This window comes from Adiantum capillus-veneris, chromosome 5 (assembly GCF_014529385.1).
Source record: "Adiantum capillus-veneris isolate H3 chromosome 5, ASM1452938v2, whole genome shotgun sequence".
Classification (NCBI taxonomy): domain Eukaryota; kingdom Viridiplantae; phylum Streptophyta; class Polypodiopsida; order Polypodiales; family Pteridaceae; genus Adiantum; species Adiantum capillus-veneris.
In genome coordinates, this window is record NC_140935.1 from 172463235 (window position 1) to 172488047 (window position 24813).

The 24813-nt window shown below is 45.2% G+C and overlaps 1 protein-coding gene across 7 annotated transcripts in view; it reads left to right on the forward strand.

The window, feature by feature from the left end:
* The window catches only part of LOC147458564 (zinc finger CCCH domain-containing protein 46-like), a 67920-nt gene extending 48726 nt beyond the window's left edge, over positions 1 to 19194 (forward strand). Inside the window, exons 6-12 of one of the 7 annotated variants that reach the window (XR_015188247.1) lie at positions 7746 to 7957; positions 14879 to 15159; positions 15288 to 15450; positions 15553 to 15649; positions 15751 to 16073; positions 16152 to 16252; positions 18998 to 19194. Coding sequence is in view for 2 of the 7 variants with exons in the window: in XM_086513220.1 (XP_086369346.1) it covers positions 7746 to 7957; positions 14879 to 15159; positions 15288 to 15450; positions 15553 to 15649; positions 15751 to 15786 (789 nt within the window). In the remaining 5 variants the exon portion in view is untranslated. Of the gene's footprint in view, positions 1 to 7745; positions 7958 to 14878; positions 15160 to 15287; positions 15451 to 15552; positions 15650 to 15750; positions 16317 to 18997 lie in introns of those variants that run through there. The other 6 variants (XR_015188248.1, XR_015188244.1, XR_015188245.1 and 3 more) reach the window with 6 other exon arrangements.
* The last annotated feature ends 5619 nt before the right edge of the window (positions 19195 to 24813 follow it).

Consider the following 24813-nt stretch of genomic DNA (forward strand, 5'->3'; position numbering starts at 1 on the left):
TCTGCTTTCTTGCCGATGCAAAAGAAGATTGACGACCCAAATAACCTGGGAAGTCAGTCCCTTTCTTATGCCTTTTCTCTTGCTTTTTGGATTTGTTGTTTGCGGCCAAAAGCCGACTGATCTGTGTCTGAACCACCTCTTGTAATCCTTGCTCTATAAACATCCTCAGAGAAGGAGGTTTCTTAATTGCCTGTTTGATGGGTGGTTCTGTGGCTTTTTGCCACTGGGTGTGCACTTGTGCGATGGGTTGTTGAGACAAAAAAATTGCAAATTTCGGATCCTTCGCAATTTTAATCATCTGCTTTGTGCACTCGTCAACCTGCTGTCAACGTTCCATCTCTTCATGATCGTACTGAGTAGGCTGAGGTGGCCCTTACTCTTCCTCTGTTTGATCGTGTAAACTTTCTTCGTGATCTCCTCCCGCATTAGCAGATGCAGAAGAAGTTGACTGATTCTTGTTGGAATCCATATGTGCCGCAAGAAAAGGATCGGATTTCCCGGTAGGAGAGAAATCGGCTGCGCTCTGATACCACTATAACAAACTTGGACACCCCAAGTCAAGATTCTACCGCGACACAACAGAGATTCACTTCAAACCAGTCCACAAAGACGACACGGCCTGGCATAGTTCCATGCCAAGAGGTATTGGCTCCAAAGATTGGCGCCCCTTTCGGTGTTTCTTTTTATACTAATCGGTGTTCAAAGTACAAGAGAGTCGGCAGGCGCTCACTCTCAGACTTTGCGTCCAGATGCTCTGAGTAATGAGTGCCCAACCCACTTCTTAATGGTACAAGGGATGCCCAAAAGCAAAGCCCCAAAATCTTTTAACTCAAAAGCAAAGTTCCCAAAAGGTGCTAATAAAAATCAGCCAGCGTAATTTGCGGAAATCCGTACAGCATATGTAATTTCCCGCGCAAAATCCGGGCTGCCACGTCAGCATTCAGTCAGCGCATTACCCGGGCGTATGTACTGGCTGTCACGTCAGCATGCGTATCTGTGTGTGGGCATTGCCACGTCATCAGTTTGTGATAGAGCACTCGCATGTTGCGGAGTCAGTTGGGGCTCCAAGACAAACTCCTTCTGTCCACGAAAAGGTGGTTAGGACGCCTATTCCACAGGCTTTACCAGTTCAGCCAGCCACCTTTCAAAGTCCAAATGTTGCATTAAATGGACAGGGAAAGAGTTTCGAGTCTATGCAAGAGGTTTTTCCACCACCCACGGTACTTCCTGGGTATTTGGGGGGTGTATCTGTGTTTCAGATTATGGCTGGTTATGCGCCTAGAAATCAGCAATATGTGCCAGGAATAGTCTTTGGGGGTATGCAAGGCATGATGCCAAACCCCATGTATGGTAGTATTGGCATGCAACAAGGGTTTCAATGCAATCAGGGCCAGTTTGGGGTGTCATAGGGCAATTTTTGCATGGCTGGTTTTTCGACTAGCAGACACATATGGCACCAGTGACTCACAATGTCAATGGCCAAGGGGCGCCGATGATCCCTATTACAGTGCTCATGTTGCAAACGCTTCCCTATGATAATTTGGGAGCATTGGAAAAGCCAAAAGCATACAAAGAAGGTGGTGCAACCGTGAAGTGTGATACTTTCAGCGGCTTTGAGGATAAGACAAAGGCTCTTACTTTCCTCTAGTAGTTTGATACAACTTATGCAAGGGTGAATCTACAAAAGCCTCCAAGGTCAAGAAAGCTACCACTCTCTTGAAAGGCAATGCGCTTACATGGTGGACGGCACTGTTGATGCAAGGATAGGCACCCGCCACATGGTTATACTTCAAGCAAATGTTCGCATCTGCGTGGCTGTCAATGAATTTGAAGCCGATGTCATGACGGATTGACACCACCTTACTGCGACTACTTGCAAGAGCCTACATGAGTTCAATCGAAGGTTTTGTTAAGCGTTGCTTTCGGTTACCTCGTACAGGTTTGTGCCACTGGATAGAACAGATTGATAATTATTGTTGTGGGCTGCCTAAAGGGCTTCGAGACTACTGTACAAAGAACAGAGTTGCTACCCTCACTTAGCTTATGGAAGTTGACAATACTGGTCATGCCTTGTTGAAGGGAGAGGACAATGGGTTTCAGGGCAATGTGAAAGGGGGTCAGCAAAAGAAAAATTCAGCACAGAAGCCAGTTGTGAAAGTGACTCCTGAAGCGTCCCAAGGGTTAGAAAAGATTGGGAAAGCCAAGGACTCAGCTGAGACGTCTGAAGGATAGGCTAAGAAAAAGAAAAGGAAGCCTTTTGTGTGCAAGTCATTCGAAGAGAAGAACGCTTTAATGGCTTAGAACAAATGCTTTATATGCGAGCAGCTTGACCATTTTGCTGCAGATTGTCCACAGAGGAGGAGGCCAGCTGACTCAGAGGACAAAGAGGACAGAAAAGGGAAGAAGCCCAAACCCATGGCCGGGTTAGTGCCAGATATGGTGGGTGATAGGCCAAACTCAGATGCCAGTGAATTATGCACAACGTGGGGTAAAGTCAGAGACCGGACAACACTTATATTCTTTGATCGAGGTGCTAAAGCAAACTTTATCTCACCAGAGTTGGCCATCAAGTTGGACATCAAAGCTAAAGAGATGGGGTACACAGCAGAGGCAGGGTTGGCATGTCCTGGCCACTCAGTGTGCTACACCTATCATTGGAAAGCTGTGTCTGCATATTCAGTCATATGTGGATATAGAGGAATTTTATATCATGCCACTGGAAGGGTGCGATGCGTTGTTGGGAATCCGGTGGATGTTCCGTATACATGGAGTGCGAGATGTCTTCAACAAGAAGATCACCCTTCAGCATAGGGGCAAAAGTCACATCCTTGATGTAAAGCTTAAAGGGGAGTCTGTCCCTGTTGTGTTTGCTTCGGCTATCACTTCTGTAATTAAGAATCATCTTTCTGCTTACTTGATTTTTGCACGTGATGTTTCAGATAATTGTCAATCAAATTTATCTGTGTTAGATAAAAGAAAGGTCAGCATTTTTGCGAGAGTTTAGTGACTGTTTTTTTGATTCATTATTGCCGCCGAAGAGGCTTGAGGATCATGCAATAGATTTGGTGCCAGGTTGTAGCCCACCAAATAGGCCTCCCTACAGGGTTAGTGCGGCTCAACAGAAAGAGATTATGGGCCAAGTAGAGGAGCTGTTAGAAAAAGGGCTGGTTCAACCTAGTTCTTCACCCTTTTGCTTCCTAGTGTTTCTAGTGCAGAAGAAGGATGGCTCTTGGTGCATGTGTATTGATTACCGTGCATTGAATAAGAATACTATTAAGAACAGGTTTCCTATTACAAGGATTGATGATATTCTTGACTGACTAGAGGGTGTTGCAATTTCAGCCGGATATACCTTATGAGTGGAAAACATCAAATTTGTATCAGGCCAGAGGATGTGCATAAGACTGCGTTTAGGACAACATTTGGTCTGTATGAGTTCTTAGATGCCGTTCGGTCTTACAAATGCTCCTGCTATGTTCAATAGGATGATGGATCGGATCTTCCATCCACATCAAAAGTTTGTCGGGACATTCTTTGATGACATGATAGTCTATTCAAAGAATGAAGAGGAGCATAGGCGTCACCTGACCATCGTGTTTGAAGAGCTACGTAGTCACAGATTGCTTGTCAATCCTAAGAAAAGTGAATTCTTCTTGGAGGAGATCCACTTTCTTGGCCACTTAGTGTCAAAGGATGGTGTCCGAATTGATCCCGCCAAGGTTGAAGCAGTTATTAAGACATGACCAGATTTGAAGACTGTGCACAATGTCCGTTGTTCTTGGGCTTATGCTCTTACTACGGAAGGTTTATAAGGAACTTTGCCGAGATTGCTTCACCCCTTTATGCTCTACAAAAGAAAGAGGTCACGTTCAAGTGGACACAAAAAGAGATTTCAGCTTTTAATCTCTTTAAGGAAAAGATAACTTCAGATCCAATAATTGTCTTACCAGACCTCAGGAAGTCATTCGTGGTCCAGTGTGATGCGTGTGGCAATAGTATTGGGGCAGTGTTAATGCAAGATGGTGGGGAGTAGCTTATGAAAGCAGAATCTTGCAAGGGCCAGAGAAGACTATGCAAATCTATGAGAAAGAGTTACTGGTGTGATTCATGCGCTTTTTAGTTGGAAGCACTACCTGGTAGGTGCTGATTTTGCTGTCTAAGATCATCAAACCTTACGATACTTCTTGACGCACTCAAAGTTATCTGAAAAGCATATGCAATGGGCAAACATTCTCTCTACGTTCCACTTTCAGATTCTGCTTGTTGAAGGCAAGAAGAATGTTGTGGCTGATGCGTTATCAAGAAAGCCACAAATTTCAGCGGGTCCCCTGACTTGAAGATATCTACGATAGTAGACAAATTCCAAGTATCAGGTAGGCCCTCGCACATGGCATGATTGAACATCATTGCTAGAAGCTCTGCAAGCAGATCTTTGGCATGTAGAAAATGCTCTGCTGCTAGGCCAACGCGATCATATGCTCTCCTGGTCTTCATCCTGTCAATGGCTTTCTTTACCATCTCGGTGGTAAAGAAAGCACATGTGTGTGGGCATGGCTTTGGCGGATCTGGAAGAGGTGGCTTCCTCAAGACTATGTAGAGAGATGATGCATACTGACCCCATACCTCCGTAAAAGTGATGAGTGGTGGGGGAGAGTGTTCATGGAAGAGTCGCCATGCTTAGCATGAATCGTGGCTCAAAAACAAATGATATAAATCCTGCTCTAGTCAATCTAGAAATGCCCTCTTCTTCCTTCGTACCAAATGCAGAGAAGCAATCCGTGATTGCCTGAGAGTAATCATTAATGACTCCTAGAAGTACCTCCCTCTAAAGTCGGACTTTGGTCTCTCTGCACTCCTCATCATACCAGCTATTCTAGGGTATGCTCCCAGAACGTCGTCGTTGCCTTGGCTCAGTGTGTGGGTATGCCTTTGCTGCCGCATCATGTAGTGTCTCTGTCAATATATGAGTGAGCTCCCCTAGAGGTCTCCCCGGATCCTCTGTGCATAAGCGTCTTTAGATACCATCTATGTAGACAAAGTCAGTCTCCGAAGTAAAAGTGTATCGGGCATGCGTAGATGTCTGTGCCAGTCGAGCTGTGTTGAACTAGAATGAGACGGTAAATGTGAGGAGGGCATGATCTACGGCTACCCCAATAGGCACGGGCTCGACTATAAAGTCCTGAATAGAGGGTATGAAGCTGGGCTAAGCCAAAACATAATTTACTGTGCTAGCCCTATGTCAATGAGGAAAACAAGTGAACCCACTAGACGTTGGAAATCTCTGGAGGCCATTCAAGATGGCCACTCCATGTGCAGTCCCTAAACCTGTGAGGTATCCCCCATATCAAGTGTGCTCTTCATCCTGCGAACAACTGGCCAATCCCATATCACTCACATCTAATTCTCTCAACATTTCTTCTGAGGTATCGTAGAAAGATGTCTGAGACTGGCCCGATCTGGCATTAAAGTCTCCCAGAAGAATGATCTACTGCTACCCCAATAGGCATGGGCTCGACTGTAAAGTCCTGAATAGAGGGTGAAACTGGGCTAAGCCAAAACATAATCCACTGTGCTAGCCCTATGTCTATGAGGAAAACGAGTGAACCCACTAGACGTTGGAAATCTCTGGAGGCCATTCAAGATGGCCACTCCATGTACAGTCTCAAAATCTGTGAGATATCCCCCATATCCAGTGTGCTCTTCATCCCGCGAACACCTGGCAATCCCATATCATTGACATCTAATTCTCTCAACATTTCTTCTGAGGTATTGTAGAAAGATGTTTGAGACTGGCCCGATCTGGCATTTCCGAACAATACGAATGAGGGATTGAAGCTCTCCCTGAATAGGACTGCCACACCTCCTAACCCCCGTCTTCTATGCGTCGATGTCACATCTTGCCTACAAGTAGTCTCCCAATGCTATCCCGTCACTCTAGGTAATGTGCCGCAAGGAGTTTGATGTGTTTCAGATTAAAAAATATTGTCTCTTACCTTAAAGCTATCCTCAAATGTGTCTACATCTAGCTTCATTGATCCATTACAATTCCATACTGCCATTTTAAGGTTGGTCCCATAGGTCTCGCACCGTCATGCGGTGCGTTTTTCCAACACCACTACTCTCCCTCCTCTGTAGAAAGCAATTTTCCCTTTCTCCCTTGCCGCCTTGATCTCTGGCGTCAGCTCTTGCATGTGTACTACCTGTGTTAGAGTGAGGTCATCACCCAAAAATATTCCAGTTTGGTTGAGTTTTGGTCTCTTCTTCAAGAATTCCTTCCTAGCTTCCAACGTAGGGAATCGTATAATGAGGGCTATTTCCTTGGGACTTCCTTTCTCATCACTTCCCTTCTTGCCAACTCTCCAAGCACCTGTGTGTGTGGGTTCAAAAATACCCATGCGTTTCAAGAGCTCCTGCATTTCTTCAAGTGCCTTTGAGACTTATAACACGCACATGAAGGGCTCTAGTCTTTCTCTTTTGCTCCTCCTCAATTGTCATATTGATAGTGTATGTTGGTGTGGGTTTAGGCAGCTTATCTTTTCCTTTCTTTGCGTCCTTGAGCCACTTTTCAGCTTTATAGATGTGCCCGGACGATGAACAAGCATGCCTGCAAACAGGCTCACAAAGGCGCCAGCACAAAATTCCCTACGGTTTGGCTCTTAGTTGTAGAAGCATGTCCACGTGGCACATCAACCCCATGTGCACATGACAGGTTGCTATCATGGCATACAATGAAAATTGTATTGTCTTGTATTGTTCAAGGAGAAGCGAAGCTCTGATACCACTAAAATGGTGGTGAAGACTACGTGGTTCTGCAAACTCAGTAACAACTGCAAATTAAAATTATGGGAGAGAGAGGAAGTGAAAGATAGGACTTGTGGAGGAGTGAGCACTCTTGCATAGAGAGAATCGATGGCCTTGAATCACCCTTGTCAGCTCCATCACATATCCATTGCATAGTAGGAGCGTTTTAAGAATTTTCTGTAGACAGCTCTCGGTGCATAGGTGACCTTCTCAGACTGTGCTTTGACTCTAAATGAAGAAAGTGTGTAGCCTAGACACTCTTCTGATTAGCAGTGAACCCAAAAACACGATGAAAAAAGAAAAGGCATCTTAAAATGATTATGTACAGCCAAAGGAAAAAGCGTCAGTGGGAAAAATTCCCACTCCAAGTAAGGGAACATTGGTGATTTATGTACTGACAAGTAGCCAAAAGAAAAAGCATCAGTGGGAAAAACCCCACTCCAAGTAAGGGAACATTGGTAATTTATGTACTGACAAGTAGCTTGGCCCTAGGGTTTCAATCAAACATAGTAGGGGTTACACATAGAGTATCAGGACTCTAAAGAGAAAAGAGCAACACTTCAGAAAGAAGACATGCTCGCACAGTACTACGACCCATTCTTGTTTGCCCGTTTATGGAACATATGGTGAACGCTTGGTCCCCTTTGTGAGTGAGGGAGTAAGGTTGGGCCACAGTGCTATAACTTGTCCTTGACTTCTTTTTTATTTTTGTGTGATTAAGGTTGTTTTGAAATTGTGGGCTGGTCTGGCTCTAGAACAAGTTGAGCTCTTGTTATAACAGCAGGAACTTTTTCGTTTTGGCTACATTTGTAAACTCAACCCAACTTTACTTTCTACATGTCATTATGGGTTTTATACTGGGTTTATTGCAGCTTCGAGGTTCAGCAGACTCTAACAAAACTACAGTTCTGTATACATGAAATTTACCCTGTGTTCCTTTCCAGGTGCAAAATGAAAGAAATATGTTCAATGCAAAAAAGAAAGAATTTGGCTTTCTTCTCAACAATCCTTATTCAGGTCCAGCATCGTCTGGCAGCAGTGGCTCATTCACAAACAGTCCATTGCAGCAAGAGGCTTCAAAGATGTCATTTGCAACAATCACACCAGTTTTCTCTTCCTCACCTTTCCCAACATCAAATTCTCTTGCAGGTTCCACGTATGTCCTTTTGAGTTTTCAAGGCAGCTTATCATAAGTAAATTTGAAAGAACTAGAGTGTTGTTTTTCTTGATCTTAGCTGGTTCAAATGACAAATTTCGTGTAAATAACGTCTTGATGAAGATAGGAAAAGTTATCTCAACGGGGTGCCACATTTTTGGAAAAGGAATTTTGAGGATTCAGTATTATTTGTCTCAAACACTATTTACGGCCCAACATTATTAGGTTTTCAACATTCATCAGCCAATGTGAACCTGGCATTAACTGTTACATTTGCCCAGATCCTTCAATATTGCGAAAGGCCATATCATTCAATATTACATGCTCTCTTTTCAAACCTCAGAATTTTTTCTACCATTTTTAAAAGGAATGATGCACATGCTAATGCAGCAATCATGACATTAACGTGATTGATTTAGAGTCTCTTTCCATGTATTAGTACAAAGAGAAATCTATATACAAGGAGATATTATTGAGAAGACATTTCATTTTCCACATTTATGGTGACAAAATAGCAAGTTTTTTTGGTGTGAGAAAAAGATCCTTCCATTAGTTACTAAAAATGCCCATAGGGCTACAACCACCTCTACAAGAGAGGGCTACATTAAAAACAAGGGGAGACTTTCCCAGTGAGAAAACAAAATATGTACAATGGGGCCTAAATCACGAGATGGGAAGAGGGAAGAGCCACACAGTTGGATGGTAGTTCCATCTGGGTACACCCTGGACCATGGTGAAGAAGGGCCGTGGGCGCCAGAGTCGCAGGAAAGCCTCTTTGCACTCCTGCATGTGGTCGGAGCTGCCTTGAAGTCTCTTGAACTGACCCTTGAGAGTATGGATCAACTCCAGCCAAAAGTCACGAAAAGTCTCTGCCGGTGGGACAGGGCGAGCCTCGAAGATGCGGAAGCAACGGGCCCGCCAAATGAACCAGAGTGTCAGGCCACAGACGAGCTCTCAACACACCTCTCTCTCACTGCACCACTCCTGGGGGTAAGCTCTGTAGCAAGCTGAAGTGTAGGTCGACCCCCCTGGATCACTATCACCCTGTAGCTCAAACTGTAGTGCCAGGCCCGTGAGGGTGGACCAGGCAGCAACACCCCAAGTGTACTGTCGTGCTGTGGAAAGAGCTGGCATCAGCCAAAGAACCTGAAGCCAAACCTGCTGTGCCATGGGGCAGTCCCACATACAGTGAGGCTGACTCTCCAAAGGATGGTCGCAAGCTGCACAGGCTGCCGAGAGGCCACTATGTACTAGTGAGCTCCCCACTGTTGTAGCTTTGTGTGCAACTAGCAACTAGAGTCTAGAACAAAGTGACTCGCCTCGAATAGTGTATTGAAAGAAAGGGATACCAGGGTGGTCGGCTGAAGAGAAGGGGTCTCTCCAAAACCACTCTCCAGGGTCCCACTGCACTCGTGCCAAAGGGCAGCTCTCCCAAGCCCAAAGCCTCAAGTGGCCTGTCTCAAGGTCTGCTGGGTGCCCACTACTCGTATCCTCTGAAAACAATACTCTACAACCTGTGGAGCCTCTACTGAGACTCTGTGAATTCGGCCCTCTCCCTGGATCTCGAAGAAGATGGGGGGTACTGACTCCGAGCAAGCACGAACTCCGATGATGACCTCCAGGCGCGTGAAGGCCCCCATCCATCTGGGAGCTGCTGTTTCTAGAGGGGTGAGCCACTTAGCTGGTAGAGCCTTTGTAATGTCCTGGCACATGCTCTGTACCCCTCTCATGCCCCGTAGCTGAGTGCTTTGTATCTCCTCTGGCAAACCTGAAAAGTGAAGCCAGTCGCCTAGAGTGCTCCGTTTAGGTCATTTTCAGATCTCTGTTCCCCGTTCGCATCCCAATTTCCTATTCCGGAACCGCGTTTCGTGCTTCAGACGTGAGTATCCGAAACAGGGAATGGCATTTCATGCATGTTGCCGTTCCGCGTTCCCCGTCCAATATTCCATTCGGGGTAGCTATGCCCTCTGCCATGGGACCCCAAGAAACATGAGGCCTACTACCAACCAAGTGGCCTCTCTGAGTGCTAACCATGGGGTTTCAAACAAGGGGCTGTCTCAAGCGCTTCTTGGTGCAAGTGGGCTGGTGCTGCTTCAGGCCACTCCGTAGCTGCTCCCAAGAGCGAAGCAAGCTCGCAGTAAATCGATCCTCTAGTCTCCTGCTCAGACCAACTTTGCGCATCTCTGTAAAGATCCACTTGATGGAAGGGCTCCAAGGGCCTCCTGCATGAGGCATACTGAGAAGTCAAAAATTTGCTCATCGCCTCAGCATAGAACAGAAAGAGGAAGGGGGCAAAAGGGCAACCCTGTCTGATCGAACGCGTGAGCAAGAAGCACTCCCCTCTTCCCTCTTCCAAGAGCACCTAACTGTGCGCACGCCTGTAGAGAGCTGACACACCTCTGATCCAAGCAAATGTGAAACCCATCCTGCGAAGAGTGCCCTCCAGGAAGTCCCGGTCAACTCTGTCGTAGGCCTTTTCAAAATCGAGGAATATCACCAAATCCTCTCTTCGGAGACGCGCGAGGGCAAATGCCTCCCAAAAAGTGAAGATGTTGTCAAGGATACTACGCTCCTTGACAAAACCTGTCTGGGTCCCATGTAGTGGCTGAATCCTCAAGCTCAGAGCCTTTGCTAGAATTTTGTAGGATGAGTTGAGGATGGTAATGGGTCGCCACTGTCGAATCTCATCCAAGGAGCCGCCCTCCTTGGGAATCAGGTGGATCAAGCCCTCACTCATGCTGTCAGGCATCTCGCCAGTGTGCAAAACATACGGGAATGCGTTGCAAAGATCTAAACCAAGCAAGTCTGACCACCCCAAGAAGAAGCTGGGAGTCAAACCATCCTCCCGTGGACAGCTAGCTACCTTGGGGGAGTGCTCCGAGGGCCTCATGGAGCTCCTCTAGCTGGAGGGGAAGCTCAAGTCTCTGTCGCATCTCCTCGGTAACAAGGCAAGGCATCTGTGCCCAAACCTGCGCTCGGCATGCATCCTGGCACTTTGACTGAGGCTCAACTGACAACAGATCGCGGTAAAAGTCTGCACGCATCTCCTCAGGCTCTGAAGCAATTGATCCGTTAGGTCTCCTCAGCTGACTAACACTGGTGTGCGCATGGTGTGTCCCCACTGTCTCAAAAAACTCCCCAGTTACTCTGTCACCCACCTGGGTCCACTGAGATGCCCGTCGATGGAAGGCAAACTCGTGACGCCGCTTCTCAATGCTAGTCAAGTCGTGCCTAGCCTACTGCATCTACTCCTCCAACCAGGGGCTGTCTAGATGCTGCTCTCCTGCATCTTCTGTAAGGAAACAATGCCTTGTCGAAGATGATTCTCCCCCTCCTTGGTTGCAGCGAAGCGAGCTGCAGACCCCTGAAGGAAGAAGCGACTAAGCTCGGCCAGTCCAGAGGTCACTCTTAGCAGGGGTGTCCTGCATGTCCAGACTCTCTGTCCAAAGTGCCTCCACTTGCTCTCTAAGCTCTAGATCCAGCAAGATCCTCTCGAGGATGCGTAGCATCGCACCGCCCCTCCTCTGTCTGTCTGTCACAGTGAGAATAACTGGCGCGTGGTCGGAAAAAGTAGTCCCTGCCAGGATGCAAACAAATCCCCCCATGTCACAAATGTAGTCGCTGGCGTAGAAGCGATCTATGTGAGATAGATTCACTCCTCCTACCCTGCAATCGAAGGGTGAGAAAGAGAGGCTGTCTAGGGGTCTCACAAAACCTGAGTGCTGCCAAACATTAGAAACCCTCGTAGTCATACATAGTCGCTCCCAAGTTGCCAACTCAGCCCCGTACACTGTAGCATGGCCACCTCCAATCCTGTTAGAGGGGTCCTCCAGCATGTTGAAGGCCCCCCCCCAACACACCACTGCTCTGCATGCGGTAAAGACTCAACAACATGAGACCAAAACTCTGCTCGTGCACTTGCCACATTGGGTGCATATATGTTCAGGAAACCCATGAGGCACCCCTGAACCTGCATAGTAATCCACTGAGCTCTTCCTGGCACAAGAGTACCTCTGCCACATGCCAAGAATCCACAATAGTCATACACACCCCTCCCTGGATACCTCCAAGTCCAAATGCAACTGACCAAAACGTCTCAGAGCGACCACACAAAATCTGACGACATCGTCTAATGCGGCTCTCACACGGATGATGCTCTTGTAGCATAAGAATATCAATCTCACTACCCACAAGGCATCGCTGAAGCTCCTGACGCAACTGACCCCTCTGACAACTGAAACTGGGGCCCTCCTCCCTGCACATTCCATGAGACGATCCTCATGGAATCAATGAGAAAAAACAGATGCTGCCACAACAGCCGACCTCGCTATCTTTGAGGCCGGTTTGGATGGGGAGTAATCTGCATCCGAACGACCTCTAGACAAGCGCGTTAGAAGTGACTGTCCTATCTAGGCCCAGGCCGAGCGTGCAGCGTGTAGGGCTACATCCTCTGTCCAAGAATCCTCATGTACACATACATAGCAAGGGAGGCATTGAGTGTCAGCAAACAAATGAAACAATGTGCCTGCAACCTGCTGCATTCGGCGGCGTCACACTAAACTTGGCTAAAGGCCAGAGTGTCTGAACCAGATCTGTCACCCCTAGGTGCCCTGTGTGGTATGAGAACTCAGTGGCCTAGACCTGGAGCCAGCCAAGAACTGTGTGCAGGGCCCACTCTATAGGATCCCTGCCGCACAGCGGAAAGGAGAAGCCTACCGCTGGATCCAGAACCTCATGGCCTCGGGCTGCTAGAAAGAGGAGGTGGACTCGAAAGCAAGCATCGTTTAGGTCGGGAGAAGAATCGCCTAGGAAGCGTGTCAAGCTGTAATCGAAGAAGTCCCATCGTTTGCGAATGTCAAAGTTGGTCAACCCCCGAGGGACTGCTGCAAAAGGAGAGGCCTGAACCAAAAGTGGCGGCCTCAGATGGGGCTGTCCCTCACGAGCCATGCGATTCGTAGCAGAAGCACCACCAAGAGATCGGCTCGCTGCAGATGTGTGTCCATTCCCCTGCGTCTAAGGAGTAGTGTGGGATGGGTCGGGAGATGAAGCTGAGGGCCCCACCGGGGAGAGAGGAGGCCTGGGAGGTGGGGTTGAGGGTGGAGGAGGGGGAGGCGGAATGGAGGCGTCCGAGGGTGGAAGGGGAGGGGGGGGGAGAGGGGCGGTGGAACTGAGGTGAGGGAGCCTCCTCAGGGGGGTCCTGCTGAAGGGGGTCAAAATGGTTCCGTGTTTGAACCCGATGCTGTTGAGTTGTAGGAGGTCGGCCACCAAGGGGAGCAGTGTGGCGAGTCCGTCCCTGTCGGCAACGGCCAGACACCTGCTGCCAACCATCAGCTAGCTGATCGCTGGCCTCTGTCGAGGTACCAACTTGTGTGTCCTGGGTATCTTTCTGTTGGGCGTGCTCAACCTTGGGAGGCTGCGTAGGCGCTGTGAATGAGATCTCTTGCGAGGACAGGCCTTCACTAAGTGGCCCATCTGTCTGCAAATGAAACACTGGTTTGGGAGACCTGAATACTTCACACTCTGTCTGATCCAACCTCCACTCACCCGAGGCAACAATATCACCTTTAGGAGGAGCGTGTGTCGCGAACAAGAACCCGCACAGTAGGCAAACCTGCGGCCTTGGCCACAACGGAAGCTACAGTGCGCGGTGACTCCAGAACCGTCCCGAACATGGAACCAATCTTGGGAAGTAAAGGGAGATACTCTCTCTTCTGGCCTTGGAAGCAGACCAAAATAGGCAAGTCGGCCTCCTCAACCATGATTCCATCGTTTGAAGTAAGCTCGAGCTGCTCGAATGCCGAGCGGGGTTATCAATATCACCTTGGCCGTCATCTCTGGAGACTCGAACTCTATCTGGTAATACCCTCTCCCGAGAATTTGGACATTGGTGATCTTGCCCACATCAGAGAGGAGTCGGGCGTGAAGTAAATCCCGAACCTCGCCTCGGCTGGATCGAGTACCAATGATCTTGTAGATAGCCGAGGTGGCTTGCAAGTGTTTCACCTCGGCTATCAAGGTCGCTTGCTCTTTTGGCAAAAGAGCAAGTCGAAGGAGTAAAGAGAGAGCGTTAGCGTCGAGGTGATTACCAGGAGGCTGAAAGAAAACAGCCTACAAGCAGGTGGAGGTCTACAAGAGAATGGAAGCTTGGGAGTGAGGGGGTGGGCTGAGGGCAGGGGGCGGGCCGGCGCAGGGGCAGGGAGAAGTGGAGGAGGGGGCCGGCTGGGGTAGCGAGCGCGAGCAGGGAGATGTGGAGGAGGGGGCGGGCTGGGGCAGAAAGGGTGTGCGGGCGCAGGGGGCAGTGCGCGGGTGGGGGCTGGGACAGCGCGAGCTGAAGGGGGGAGAGGTAGTGATGGCGGGGAGGGGGTGTGCGAAGGCAGCAGCGAGCTATTCAATCTTTACGGATGTTGATGTGGCATTCCTTACACAAAAAATGTTTGCGACAAAATAGCAAGTTAGCAGCACAATCCTGGTCTTTTCCTTTTTAGTTGTATAAGGTGCCTTCGGGTTGCTGAAAAATTGTCAAGGCTTCTGATACATGCTTGATGAGACTTTCTAACGATATACTGCTTCTGACACAAACACCATTGCTAGGTTGGTGTCTGCCCAGCGCTACCTCTTAAGCACAGATAGGCTTCCTATAAAAGCAGGATTCAGAGAAGTAAGTCGTCAAATGTGAAAGTGTCCAGATTGCTCATGAAAGTTTAAATCAACATCATAGTCGAGGGCGGTTTGCATTTATAGATATGAAGCTCTAAAACTCTAGTGCTGTTACCTGTATGCGTCATCCCAAAGATTTTACCTGAAATAGAGGAAATTTAAACACTTTTAGAGAGTCCTGAGCTGTTGCTAAGCACTCTAGCATCAGCTCCAAAAAAAGGTCTTTTTTCTTCTACTCAATTCATTTAATGTGCTGATGAGCAGGGGGCCACTTTCTGGATTTGGCGATGTGAAAGAATCTGGTGGATTTTCATTCGGTCTAGGTGCACCTTCAGGCACAGCAAATGTTGTGACAGCTTCAAACCCACTTTCACCTCTGACTCCACCTGCTCCTGGCTTCTCATTTGGAGCTCGGACTTCTGATCCTGGACCATCCATGCAAGGGTCGTTCCCACAGAACGCATTTTCAAGCAGTCCACAGTTAGTCTCAGGATTTGGGCAAAGTTCTTTCAACTTCAATCCCCCAATTGGCAATCCAAGCCCAGGTGAGGGGGTTCCTCTTTCGTCAAATAACTGCACTTTATCTTTGAATGTCTCCCTCAAGAGAGTGGGAATTAGAATGAGTATGGTTATTGTGCACCTCTTGAAATCAACAACTCAAGGCTTCTTTCAGCTCCTCACAATCTGTTTTGGGAAGGCAATCCATTTCAAGCTGCAAAGGAGACTGAAATGTCAGATAGCGTAGTACCGCTTAATCAGCAAAACCTGGGGGTGAAAGGTACAGAGAATCCAATGACTCAGATGGTCGCAGGACTGACAAGTCATACAAATTATACGTAAGTGCAACTGCAAGAATTCAGCTATTGAGTACCTTTCTTTGTTTGTTCTTTTCTACATGGGTACCATTCACCGTTCTGAAAGTACCTCAATGTTTGTAGTTCTTTCTCGTCAAGTAGGCCTGCAGCACCATTTTCACAGCAGAATGAAGATACCAAAGCTGATGTATGGTTGAAGGCCAATTGGGACCTTGGTGAGGTATGTTGTTAGTGCAATAATGACAAACAGCAGAGCCGAATAGATATTCTACAGTGGTTGAGGGCGTTTAAGAAAAGGCTCTTTTTTCTTTTTTTGGGCAGGTCCCTGAGGAAGAGCCACCACTTTATGCACGTTAAGGTTCCTCCTGGTGGCACATGGCTTGTGCTGCTTTGATTTTTGACACTCGTGCAATGCAAACAAAGTGGTGATTGAAAAAGATGATTAATAGGTCATCCAAAGTTTACCTGTATTTTATGATACCTTCAATACAAACAAGTAGCGGGCAATCAACCAAAGCCCATTATTTGCCCGAAAGAATGTGCGAGAAAACAGAGTGGAAAAGAGAGGAATTTATATTGCATCAGAGGGGCAGTAAAGACACATAATGACCAACAAGTTTGTTTGGTAGGTTACAAAATAGCAGGTATAGCAACTTGCACTGCCTAACAGATGCCAAGGCTTCCTTGTAGCGCTATTAATTACAGCAATGGCTGCTTGGCAGGTTGTGGATGTTGAAAGCTTCATGGGTCTGTGTTTGTTCGGACTTGCTAGGAATGCGAAGGGTCTACAAACACCGTCATTGTCATGAATTTGCAGGCATGAGTATGTCTTGCATACAATTCATACTTTTCAGTATTTAATGTTAACAGATTGAATGAGTAGGTATTTTGAGAGTCTCTCTTTCATAGTTTCCTACGACATTAAAACTCTCTTCTTCTCTCTCTCTCTCTCTCTCTGACGGTGGCGGACTGAAAGCTCTTTGGTTTCGCTGATGTGGTGTCTGTGTGGGTTGCTTCCTCTCATCACATTTTATGCCACTTGGAGAGTAGCCCTTGGAGAGGGAGGGAGTGAAACTATTTTTGGCTTTGTTAAAACAAGCCTTTGATAGTGTTGGGGACATATCTCCTCAAGTGGGGCTTCAAAATTTACTAGTTTCAGAGTTTTGATAGTGCCTCTTGTGTGGGCTCTATGGTACCTACCTAGTAGAAATGATCATTACTACCGAAGATTCCTCTTTATTGTCCTCCTACCCCTGCATCCGCCTCCTCTCCACACCCCTCCTCCCCACCCTCCCGCAACTTCACACCTGCGCTCTCCCTCTCGCATCTTTCTTCTGCTGCTCCGCCTTCCATTCTTACTTGCTGTTGCTGGTGTACTTAATTGACACCCCTTGTCATCTTATTAGCTTGCGCCTTAAAAGGCATTTGGTATTCAGTAGAGAAAGGGAGAGGGTCCTACACACGAGAGAGAAACGAAATGAAATGTTATATTAGTGTCTTCAAAAGGCCATAATGACATATGAGATCAAAAAGTTATAATGCGGTGAATCTGATAGAATGTCTGAGTACCGAAAATAAAAAGATAAGGTACTAAATTGGAATTGTGTATGATACGAGCCGGGTGAGAGTAGTGAATGAGGGCGATAATGACACAATGTGGGTATGTGGTACAAGGTGAGTAGGGTGAACAATCCTCAAAAGATCTAAATCACAGGAGATCTATCATCGGTAGTTGGCGGATCTCATCAATCTCCACACACACACACACACACACTGAATTACTAGAAAAGCCCCTAGCTTATTATTACATTTAAAAGGCCTCACTTTATTAAAGACCTCACCATGGGACTTGGCCCGTCCATTACATTGGAAATATGTGGTTTTCTTTTGAGTAGATTACTACCCTATGGCAATACTGGTCGTGAAGGCTCTAAGGTTACCTCCCTTGCTACATAGTATGTCCTGAAGGCGTTAGGGTTACCTCCCCTGTAACATGGGCGGCCTCGTTGTCTCCAAGGAAGAGTTGCTCCACTCATACCGATTGTGCTTATCACAAAGGATTGATGGCCCACCGTCCCCTATATAAAGAGGTGAGGACGCACCTTTGCCCCTCAATTAGCATTGTTTGGTGTTCTGTTAAAGATCGTGTGTCTTTTTTACACTAAAGTATGGAGCTTGCTACAACAATAACTCAGGTTTGCCACTCTGCATAGACATATTTCGTTGCAGGTTTTAAAAAAATAGAAAGGAGGAAAGGGATAATTTTTGTAATGATGATAGTTTTTGGTATTTTGGTCTGCATATAGTTTTCGCTCTGAACCTGGTGATGGTCCCTGTTGGACTATGAGTATATATGGCATTGCAACATGAATTTTTCCTCCCACTGGTTTTTTGGGTTACTGTTTTATTGGTAAAATAAGGGGGTGTGTAATACCGAAAGTTACCATTCATAGCCTCTAGTTTTTTTTATAGCCACTCTACGTCTACATTGGCTTTTTGGAAACTATTTTATTGTTGTTGTACTAAAATTGGCATTACTCTGCTGATTGAATGGCGAACTCACCTTGGTAGCTTGGAAAACATCAATATATTGCTCGGTTTACCTATCACTGTCGCCTCTCTTTGAGAAGCTTGATTATTGGAGGGCTATGGATACTTACATGATTTGAAAGATGTTTACTGCGCACTGGTTGGATTGGGCGGATGGTGATGTTTTTATGTCCTATTGTACTCTATTTTTTTCACACACATCATTAGAATATGGTACCTGGGTGCACACTATGGCAATTCTTGGCCTAGACATATTTCGTTGCAGGTTTTATAAAATAGAAAAGAGGAAAGGGGGCATTTCTGTAAATGATGCTAGTTTTTGATATTGTGGGTCTGCATATAGTTTTCGCTCTGAAATTTGATGGTCCATGTTGGACGGAGAGTATATATGGTATTGCAGCATAGTACTCGGAAGCACACTATGGCAACTCTTGGCCTATACTTTGGTATGGTTAGGATGAATGGTATTGTTTTTTCATTCACTAAGCCAGTTGTCACTCCAGTTATAGCTTTGGTTATTGCTATGATGCTAGTACTTTGAAACATAATGTCCTTTTTCCATGGAAAACTACATAGATTCGGAATAAGGCATGGTTTTTAGCAGGTACCCCTTGATACTTGGATGAATTATGTTCAGTATATGGTAAACGTACAAAGTGAGGGTGGATTTGGAGACCATGCACTATGATAGGTACCTAACTTAGTAGCAAGTTCAAACGAGCTTGATATATTTTTTAAACTATAAATAAAACTTTTTGATGTAGCTTTCATAAAGGGGGGATTCTGACACTTGGATTAGGAGTGATGACCTTCTAATCAAAATGATACTCTCTTACTAAGGAACTTTGAGAAATAAGAGAAAATATTTGTTAAGAAAATAAATACTTTGGACTAAAGCTTGTAAAGTTTTTAAAAATAGTTTGTAAGATGGACATGGATAACAACTGGTATAGTCCATTGATACATGTAAAACACATCCAAAGCTAATTGAAGTGTTTTTTTGTTTGGATGGATGCAGGTAAGGACTCTATCTTATCTTGGAAAAGATTTTTTTGGCTTTGGCAAGTTGTTGGTCACAAGTTACATATACACCTACTGCAAGGAAAGTTCTTCTGCTATTTGTATACTGGAATGAAGCTTCATTTTCACAAACATTGTACAAAGATAATTCTAAGGCTGAGTTGTTTTTGTACTTATAAGTTCCTCTTTTCTAAAGCCAGCTGTTTTTTGAATGTAAAAAGTTCAATTATGTCTTATTACTTATGATAGAACAACCACACACACACACACACACACACACATACACACACACAAAGAACAACGAATTCTACATGTGGACTAGCAATTCTCTTTTGAGATAGTTTCCTACGACGTTGAAATTCTCTCCTTTTGTATTTTCAACTATTCTTGCTTGGTAGGTGGTGCTATAGAATGTTAGCGGGAACATTATGCGTATCGATAATGGATTGTAGTGTAGAGAGATTGATAGTTTAACAAAAAATGAGATACGATTTGATAGACATGAAAATTAAGACATTATAACAACCAATGAGCAAGTTAAAACCTACAGACCTAGCATAGGACATATGTAAATTGACATCAAGCAAGTACTAAAGTAAACAAGTAAGCATGTGACTAATGCAACATATAAGATGCATTACCAAATTGTAAAAGAATGAAATGCACGTGTATTTATTAAACATATATGTATGTTGATTTGATGGACATTGAGTATCTACTAGTGAGTAAAACATGTAGCTAGACTAAACTAAAGGAGGCCTTAGTGAATTTAAAATTAAAGAAAGCATTGACGAACTCTAACAGTGGAAGTGCACTACTAACCTGGTAATTGTGCATGGGCTTTGTATGAGTGTGCAAGGTAGGGAACATTATTTGCATTAAGCTACATATAAACAATGTGAATAGTTAAACACTTCTTCATGTAATGAGGCATACAGTGAAAACGCAGAATATATAGTACACGTCACACAAAAGTGCCATAAAAATGTATGGTAGAGAGTTGGCATTGTGTGTCCCCAAAAATTATAAGGAACGGAAGTTGTGCCTTCACCATAGTCTTTATGTGTTGTCCAAGCAAACACATACGTATGGAAGTTTGAATATAGATTATAAACCTTGTAGTTTTGTCGAGGTAAGAGTCTTGTCTATTCAAAACGACCACTATTGTGAATACATATGCTTCATGTGGTGCACATTGCAAGAATTAAACATTGCCCATCTCACGGTTTATGCAAATCGTGATGTAAGCTTCTTCTGTTGTGAAGGAATGTTGGTGTGCCTTGGTTCACCCTCGATCTGCATCTTGCTAGAGTGCTTAGTCTCAACAATTGACATCCTTTGCAATGCATTTGACCATAATTTGGCTTTCAGCCAGTGAGAGGAGGTGTTGGGTGCAAGCAGTAGGGCAATGGAGTATCATTTTCATATGATTTTCACGGGTGACACATCAATGGAGTACCTTTGTCTTGTTAAGAAGGCTGAAAAAATGTGGATGCCTTACCGAAAATGCATCCTTTTTATTTAACTTCGGCATGTCATGCGTAGAGTCCTAAAATACGAAGTCCTTGAGCACTACGTCGCTCTCCTGCTTCTTGCATGGGATCTTCCCAAGGATGATTCATATCTTTTGGGATGGAATCAAGCATGGTTCTTTGTTGAAGCTTTATAACTTTCTCATGTCTTTGGCCAAAGTAGATAGTGTCAATGAAGGCCTAGGAAATGAATCGTCTGGATTTCTTGCGATTGTTATAGGTGGCAAAGTGTTGCTGGGTCCCTTGTTGGGTCTATTGCTTGGTGTGATCAACTTAGTCTGATCCTGTCCGTTAGTGTGCCCATTTGATTTGTTTGTCCCTTGTGTATCGTTGTTTTGCTATAGGTGGCAAAGTGTTGTTGGGTCCCTTGTTGGGTCTATTGCTTGGTGTGATCAACTTAGTCTGATCCTGTCTGTTAGTGTGCCATTTGATTTGTTTGTCCCTTGTGTATCGTTGTTTTGCTGACCATGAACCAGGTGTTGGAGAAGCAGGTTGATCATCACTAAGATGGCTCGTAACAGTGTCATCCTCTTGGTCCTGATCTTTTTTTGATTCATACTCATCATCAGGCTCCTGGTTCTTCAAGTAATCCATTAGTGCTTGGTTGACTAAAGTATTGGTATAGTCTTTGGCCTTCTCATTTAGATCAAACTTGATGGACCCTATTAGATTTTGCAAATCTTCTAAGTTCAAAATGAGATTTCCATCTAGACTAGAAATATCAACAATTGGCTCATAAATATACTTTTCCATAATAGATTGCTTCATGCTATTGTGAGCCTCATGGAGTGTACTCAGAGGAGCCCTTTTCTGTTTCAGTATACTTGTGAGTACACCTTTTGCTCTGAGTGCTTCCTTCTTTTCCTCTCCTAACACTGCATTGTCAGCTGTCAGCTTATATTTCTTTGTTAAATGGAGATGAGACGTCCATCCTTTTCAAGTTCAATTTGATGCTTCAAAACTAGATCCTTCAAATGGAATGTCTCTTGTTTGTATTCTTTCGCTTGAGCTCCGAGCCCCTCTTGTAGATTAGTTACTTTAAAACTCAAAATGGAACAATGTCCTTCCATCAACTGGCCCACACCGTTTACAATTGCATTCCACCCAACTTCGATGGTAGAAACACATCCATCACTAATAGTGTCTCTACTATTCTGATATGTCTCATACACTAACATGGGAGTTTGATATGGCACCAGAAGCTTCTCAAATGTTTTTAGTATGAGATTTCCTTGCATAGGCTTCTTCTGTAGTTGTTGCAACTAATCTGGTCCAGGCAATGGAACCAAAGTGCTGCCAACCAACACTTTCTCAGCTTTCCTAGAAGCACTGACCCGGGTCGCCTTTTCTCCCTTGTCCATCTTATCTGTTGGAGGTGTACTGGGCAATTCGATTGTCTTGTCTATTCAGATAAGACACTAGAGTGGTGAAATCTCGAGAGTACGTGCCTCTGAAACATGGGGAAAAAGGCACTCGGGGTTTCTCTCCTCTTGGAAGGTGGGTCTTAGGATCGCTAGATAGCTTAAGTATGCTTCCCTTGCGAGGTGGAGCTAGATCTCCTTGCTAGTAGGCTCGAATTCGACTCACTTTGTGATGAGAGATCGTCCGCTAGTCGAACCCTGAACCATTTTGTTTGCTTCCGCAATAGATCTAGTGGCCACCAGGTTCACCATCAAATCCGCTGGTTGATATGGCAGGGTGGGGACCTCACACCTGGTATCAGAGCTATAGGTTTACGAACTGGAAAATGATGTTGTTTGAAATTTTAAAAACTAAGGGATTGTAGGATAGCTCGTACTCAAAGCTTGAGCATGATGTTTCCCAGAATAATGACATTGGATTTGTCTAGTGGATTGTCTCCTGAGTGATGTTAAAGAGTTTTACTCGCTGAGCTTGTTGGGATTCAGTGGGTTCCACATGATGTTTTTTGAGAAGTTGTTGGTGCGACTAGTACTGCGGGCAGGTAGCCTGTTGATGCACATAAAGTTATAAGTTGGATCAAAGCTCTCGAGTAAAGTTTTTACCATTATTTATCGGACAATTTTGGATGTATTCAATGGAATTTAAATGGTGGAATGGTTAAAATCCTTTGTGATAGCTGTAAAGATTAAGTAGGCTGGTTAAGCCCAAAAAGTTAAATTTCTTCTTGAGTATGGAAAAGCTTAGGTTCATTTGAGAAGAGTGCTATAGTAATGAATTTTATACCATTGGATAGGCACCGCCTGCTGCTCTCTACTCGGCAGTGCAAGAGAAGAAGCTCCTCCTTAAACAAGCCCAACCTCCACTCTTTAAGGGCGAGGGGGCAAATGCGGAGAGAGATGCGGAAGTGTGGATGGAAGCAATGGACGATTACTTTGAAGTTGCGGGAACCCAACCCGTGAATCAGACCATGCTTGCGATGTTCCGCTTGTCTGGCGATGCCAAGATCTGGTGGAAACAACATTGCAGGGACTTGGATATCAAGGGATATTCACAGTCATGGGAAGACATCAAGGCTGCTGTGATGGAGCGTTACTTACCACCCGCCTATAAAACCTTGAAGATGAATGAGTTCTTTTCACTTCGGCAACAGCTGACTTCATCCGTCGAAGAGTATTATGCAAAGTTTGTCACTCTTCGGAGATAGGCTCCTAAGATGACGTTGGAACAACGGGTAGCACGGTTCTGCCAAGGACTCATCGACCCCCTGAACAACCGACTAGAAGCTCTCAGGCCAACAACTTTGCAAGATGCCTTGCTAAGGGTCAAACTGTTAGATAAAGAGATTCAGAGGACTACCCAAGATAGTGAATACTATTTGTCAAAGAGGGCCAGGCCAAACAACTGGAGTAACAGACCAATCAACCTTGCATACGACCATCGTTCGATAGTAGCTACTACGGCAGCTACCGAGTTTCCCAATATAAGATGCTTTGAGTGCCAGGAGTATGGACATTACAAAAGCCGATGTCCAAAAAGGATTTCCCAAACATCCGGTGCTAATAATGTACCTCTGAACGTCAACAGGCGAGGTCAACCAAATGGAAGAGGAGGCCGAGGAAGAGGAAACATAGGACAAGGAAGCGGAGCTTTCGCTAATGCCGCAGTGAGACAACCAACTGTGGGTGACGAAGCTGATGAGAGAGCAGCTCTGTATTCTGCAACTGCTAATGCTAGTGAGCAATAATTCAAGCACCAGGACCTCATCAAAGTTCAACAGAATAAGACGCATAAAGCTAAAGAATATTCTAATATCAAAGAATGTCTTTACTTTAGACAAAGGATATATGTACCTAAGTAGTTAGCATAGAGTTTATCCAGATGAATTCTTGAGATAAGAACATCTCAAATTCTTCACGTTGGGGAGAATGTAAGGTCTCCGACCCCGAGCTAAAAGAGCACCATTGTACCACGAAAAGATCATAATGAAAAAAGTTACTATTTTTAGCAGTTTTCTAAATTCTGTCAGTGTCCTGATGTTTAGAATGTTCTAAAGCTTCAAAATGTGAATTAAAATAATTTTTGTGAAAAATTTCCAAAAAGAGTAAGTTTTTGGTCACCCGACCCGTTTAGTTTTGATCGTTTCGAAAAACTGCACTCGTACCCTGAATTTGAAAAAAATGCATTTTCGAACCCCGGGGCTGCTAAATATGGTAGGTACTCGGTCCAGTACGTTTTAGTTAGAGCTCCGTATAGCAATTTACGGCATCAAAATCCGACTCGTATGGGCCGTTTTAGCCTAAAATCAATTTTTCCAAAAATTGAGCGGGGAGGCACTGGAGCTCGGGACTGTGTGGGAACAGGTTCCAGGCCACTCCAGACCAGCTTTAGCAGCTAGGGGGCGCCATCTTGCCTTGTGGGAGTCTTTGGGAAGTTTCCAAGCTTGCAACTAAGTGTGAGAACTAGTTAACTAAACAAACTGGACACTTGGTGGGTAGGCAACTAGACTTGCCATGCAAGGACTGAGTGCTCACTCAGATGCTTATAGCAGCACAAATCGATTTTCAGCCTGTAGGAGCCTATTTAAAGGCCTACACACACACACACACACATGCTCACACACACACACCCAATACACACACACACACACACACACACACACCTACACACACCTTGGGGAGGTGCTATCGGTACACACACAATTTTTGAAGGAGAAGCAAGGAGGGAGGTACTGCCGAAATTCTCATCTTGAGGATTCATTGGATCAGAAAAATCAGAGGATTCTCAGCCCCTAATCACGGTAATCATGGTTTAATTATTGCTCTTCTTAATTCTCATCTTTATTCTCCAAATTACTTAGCTA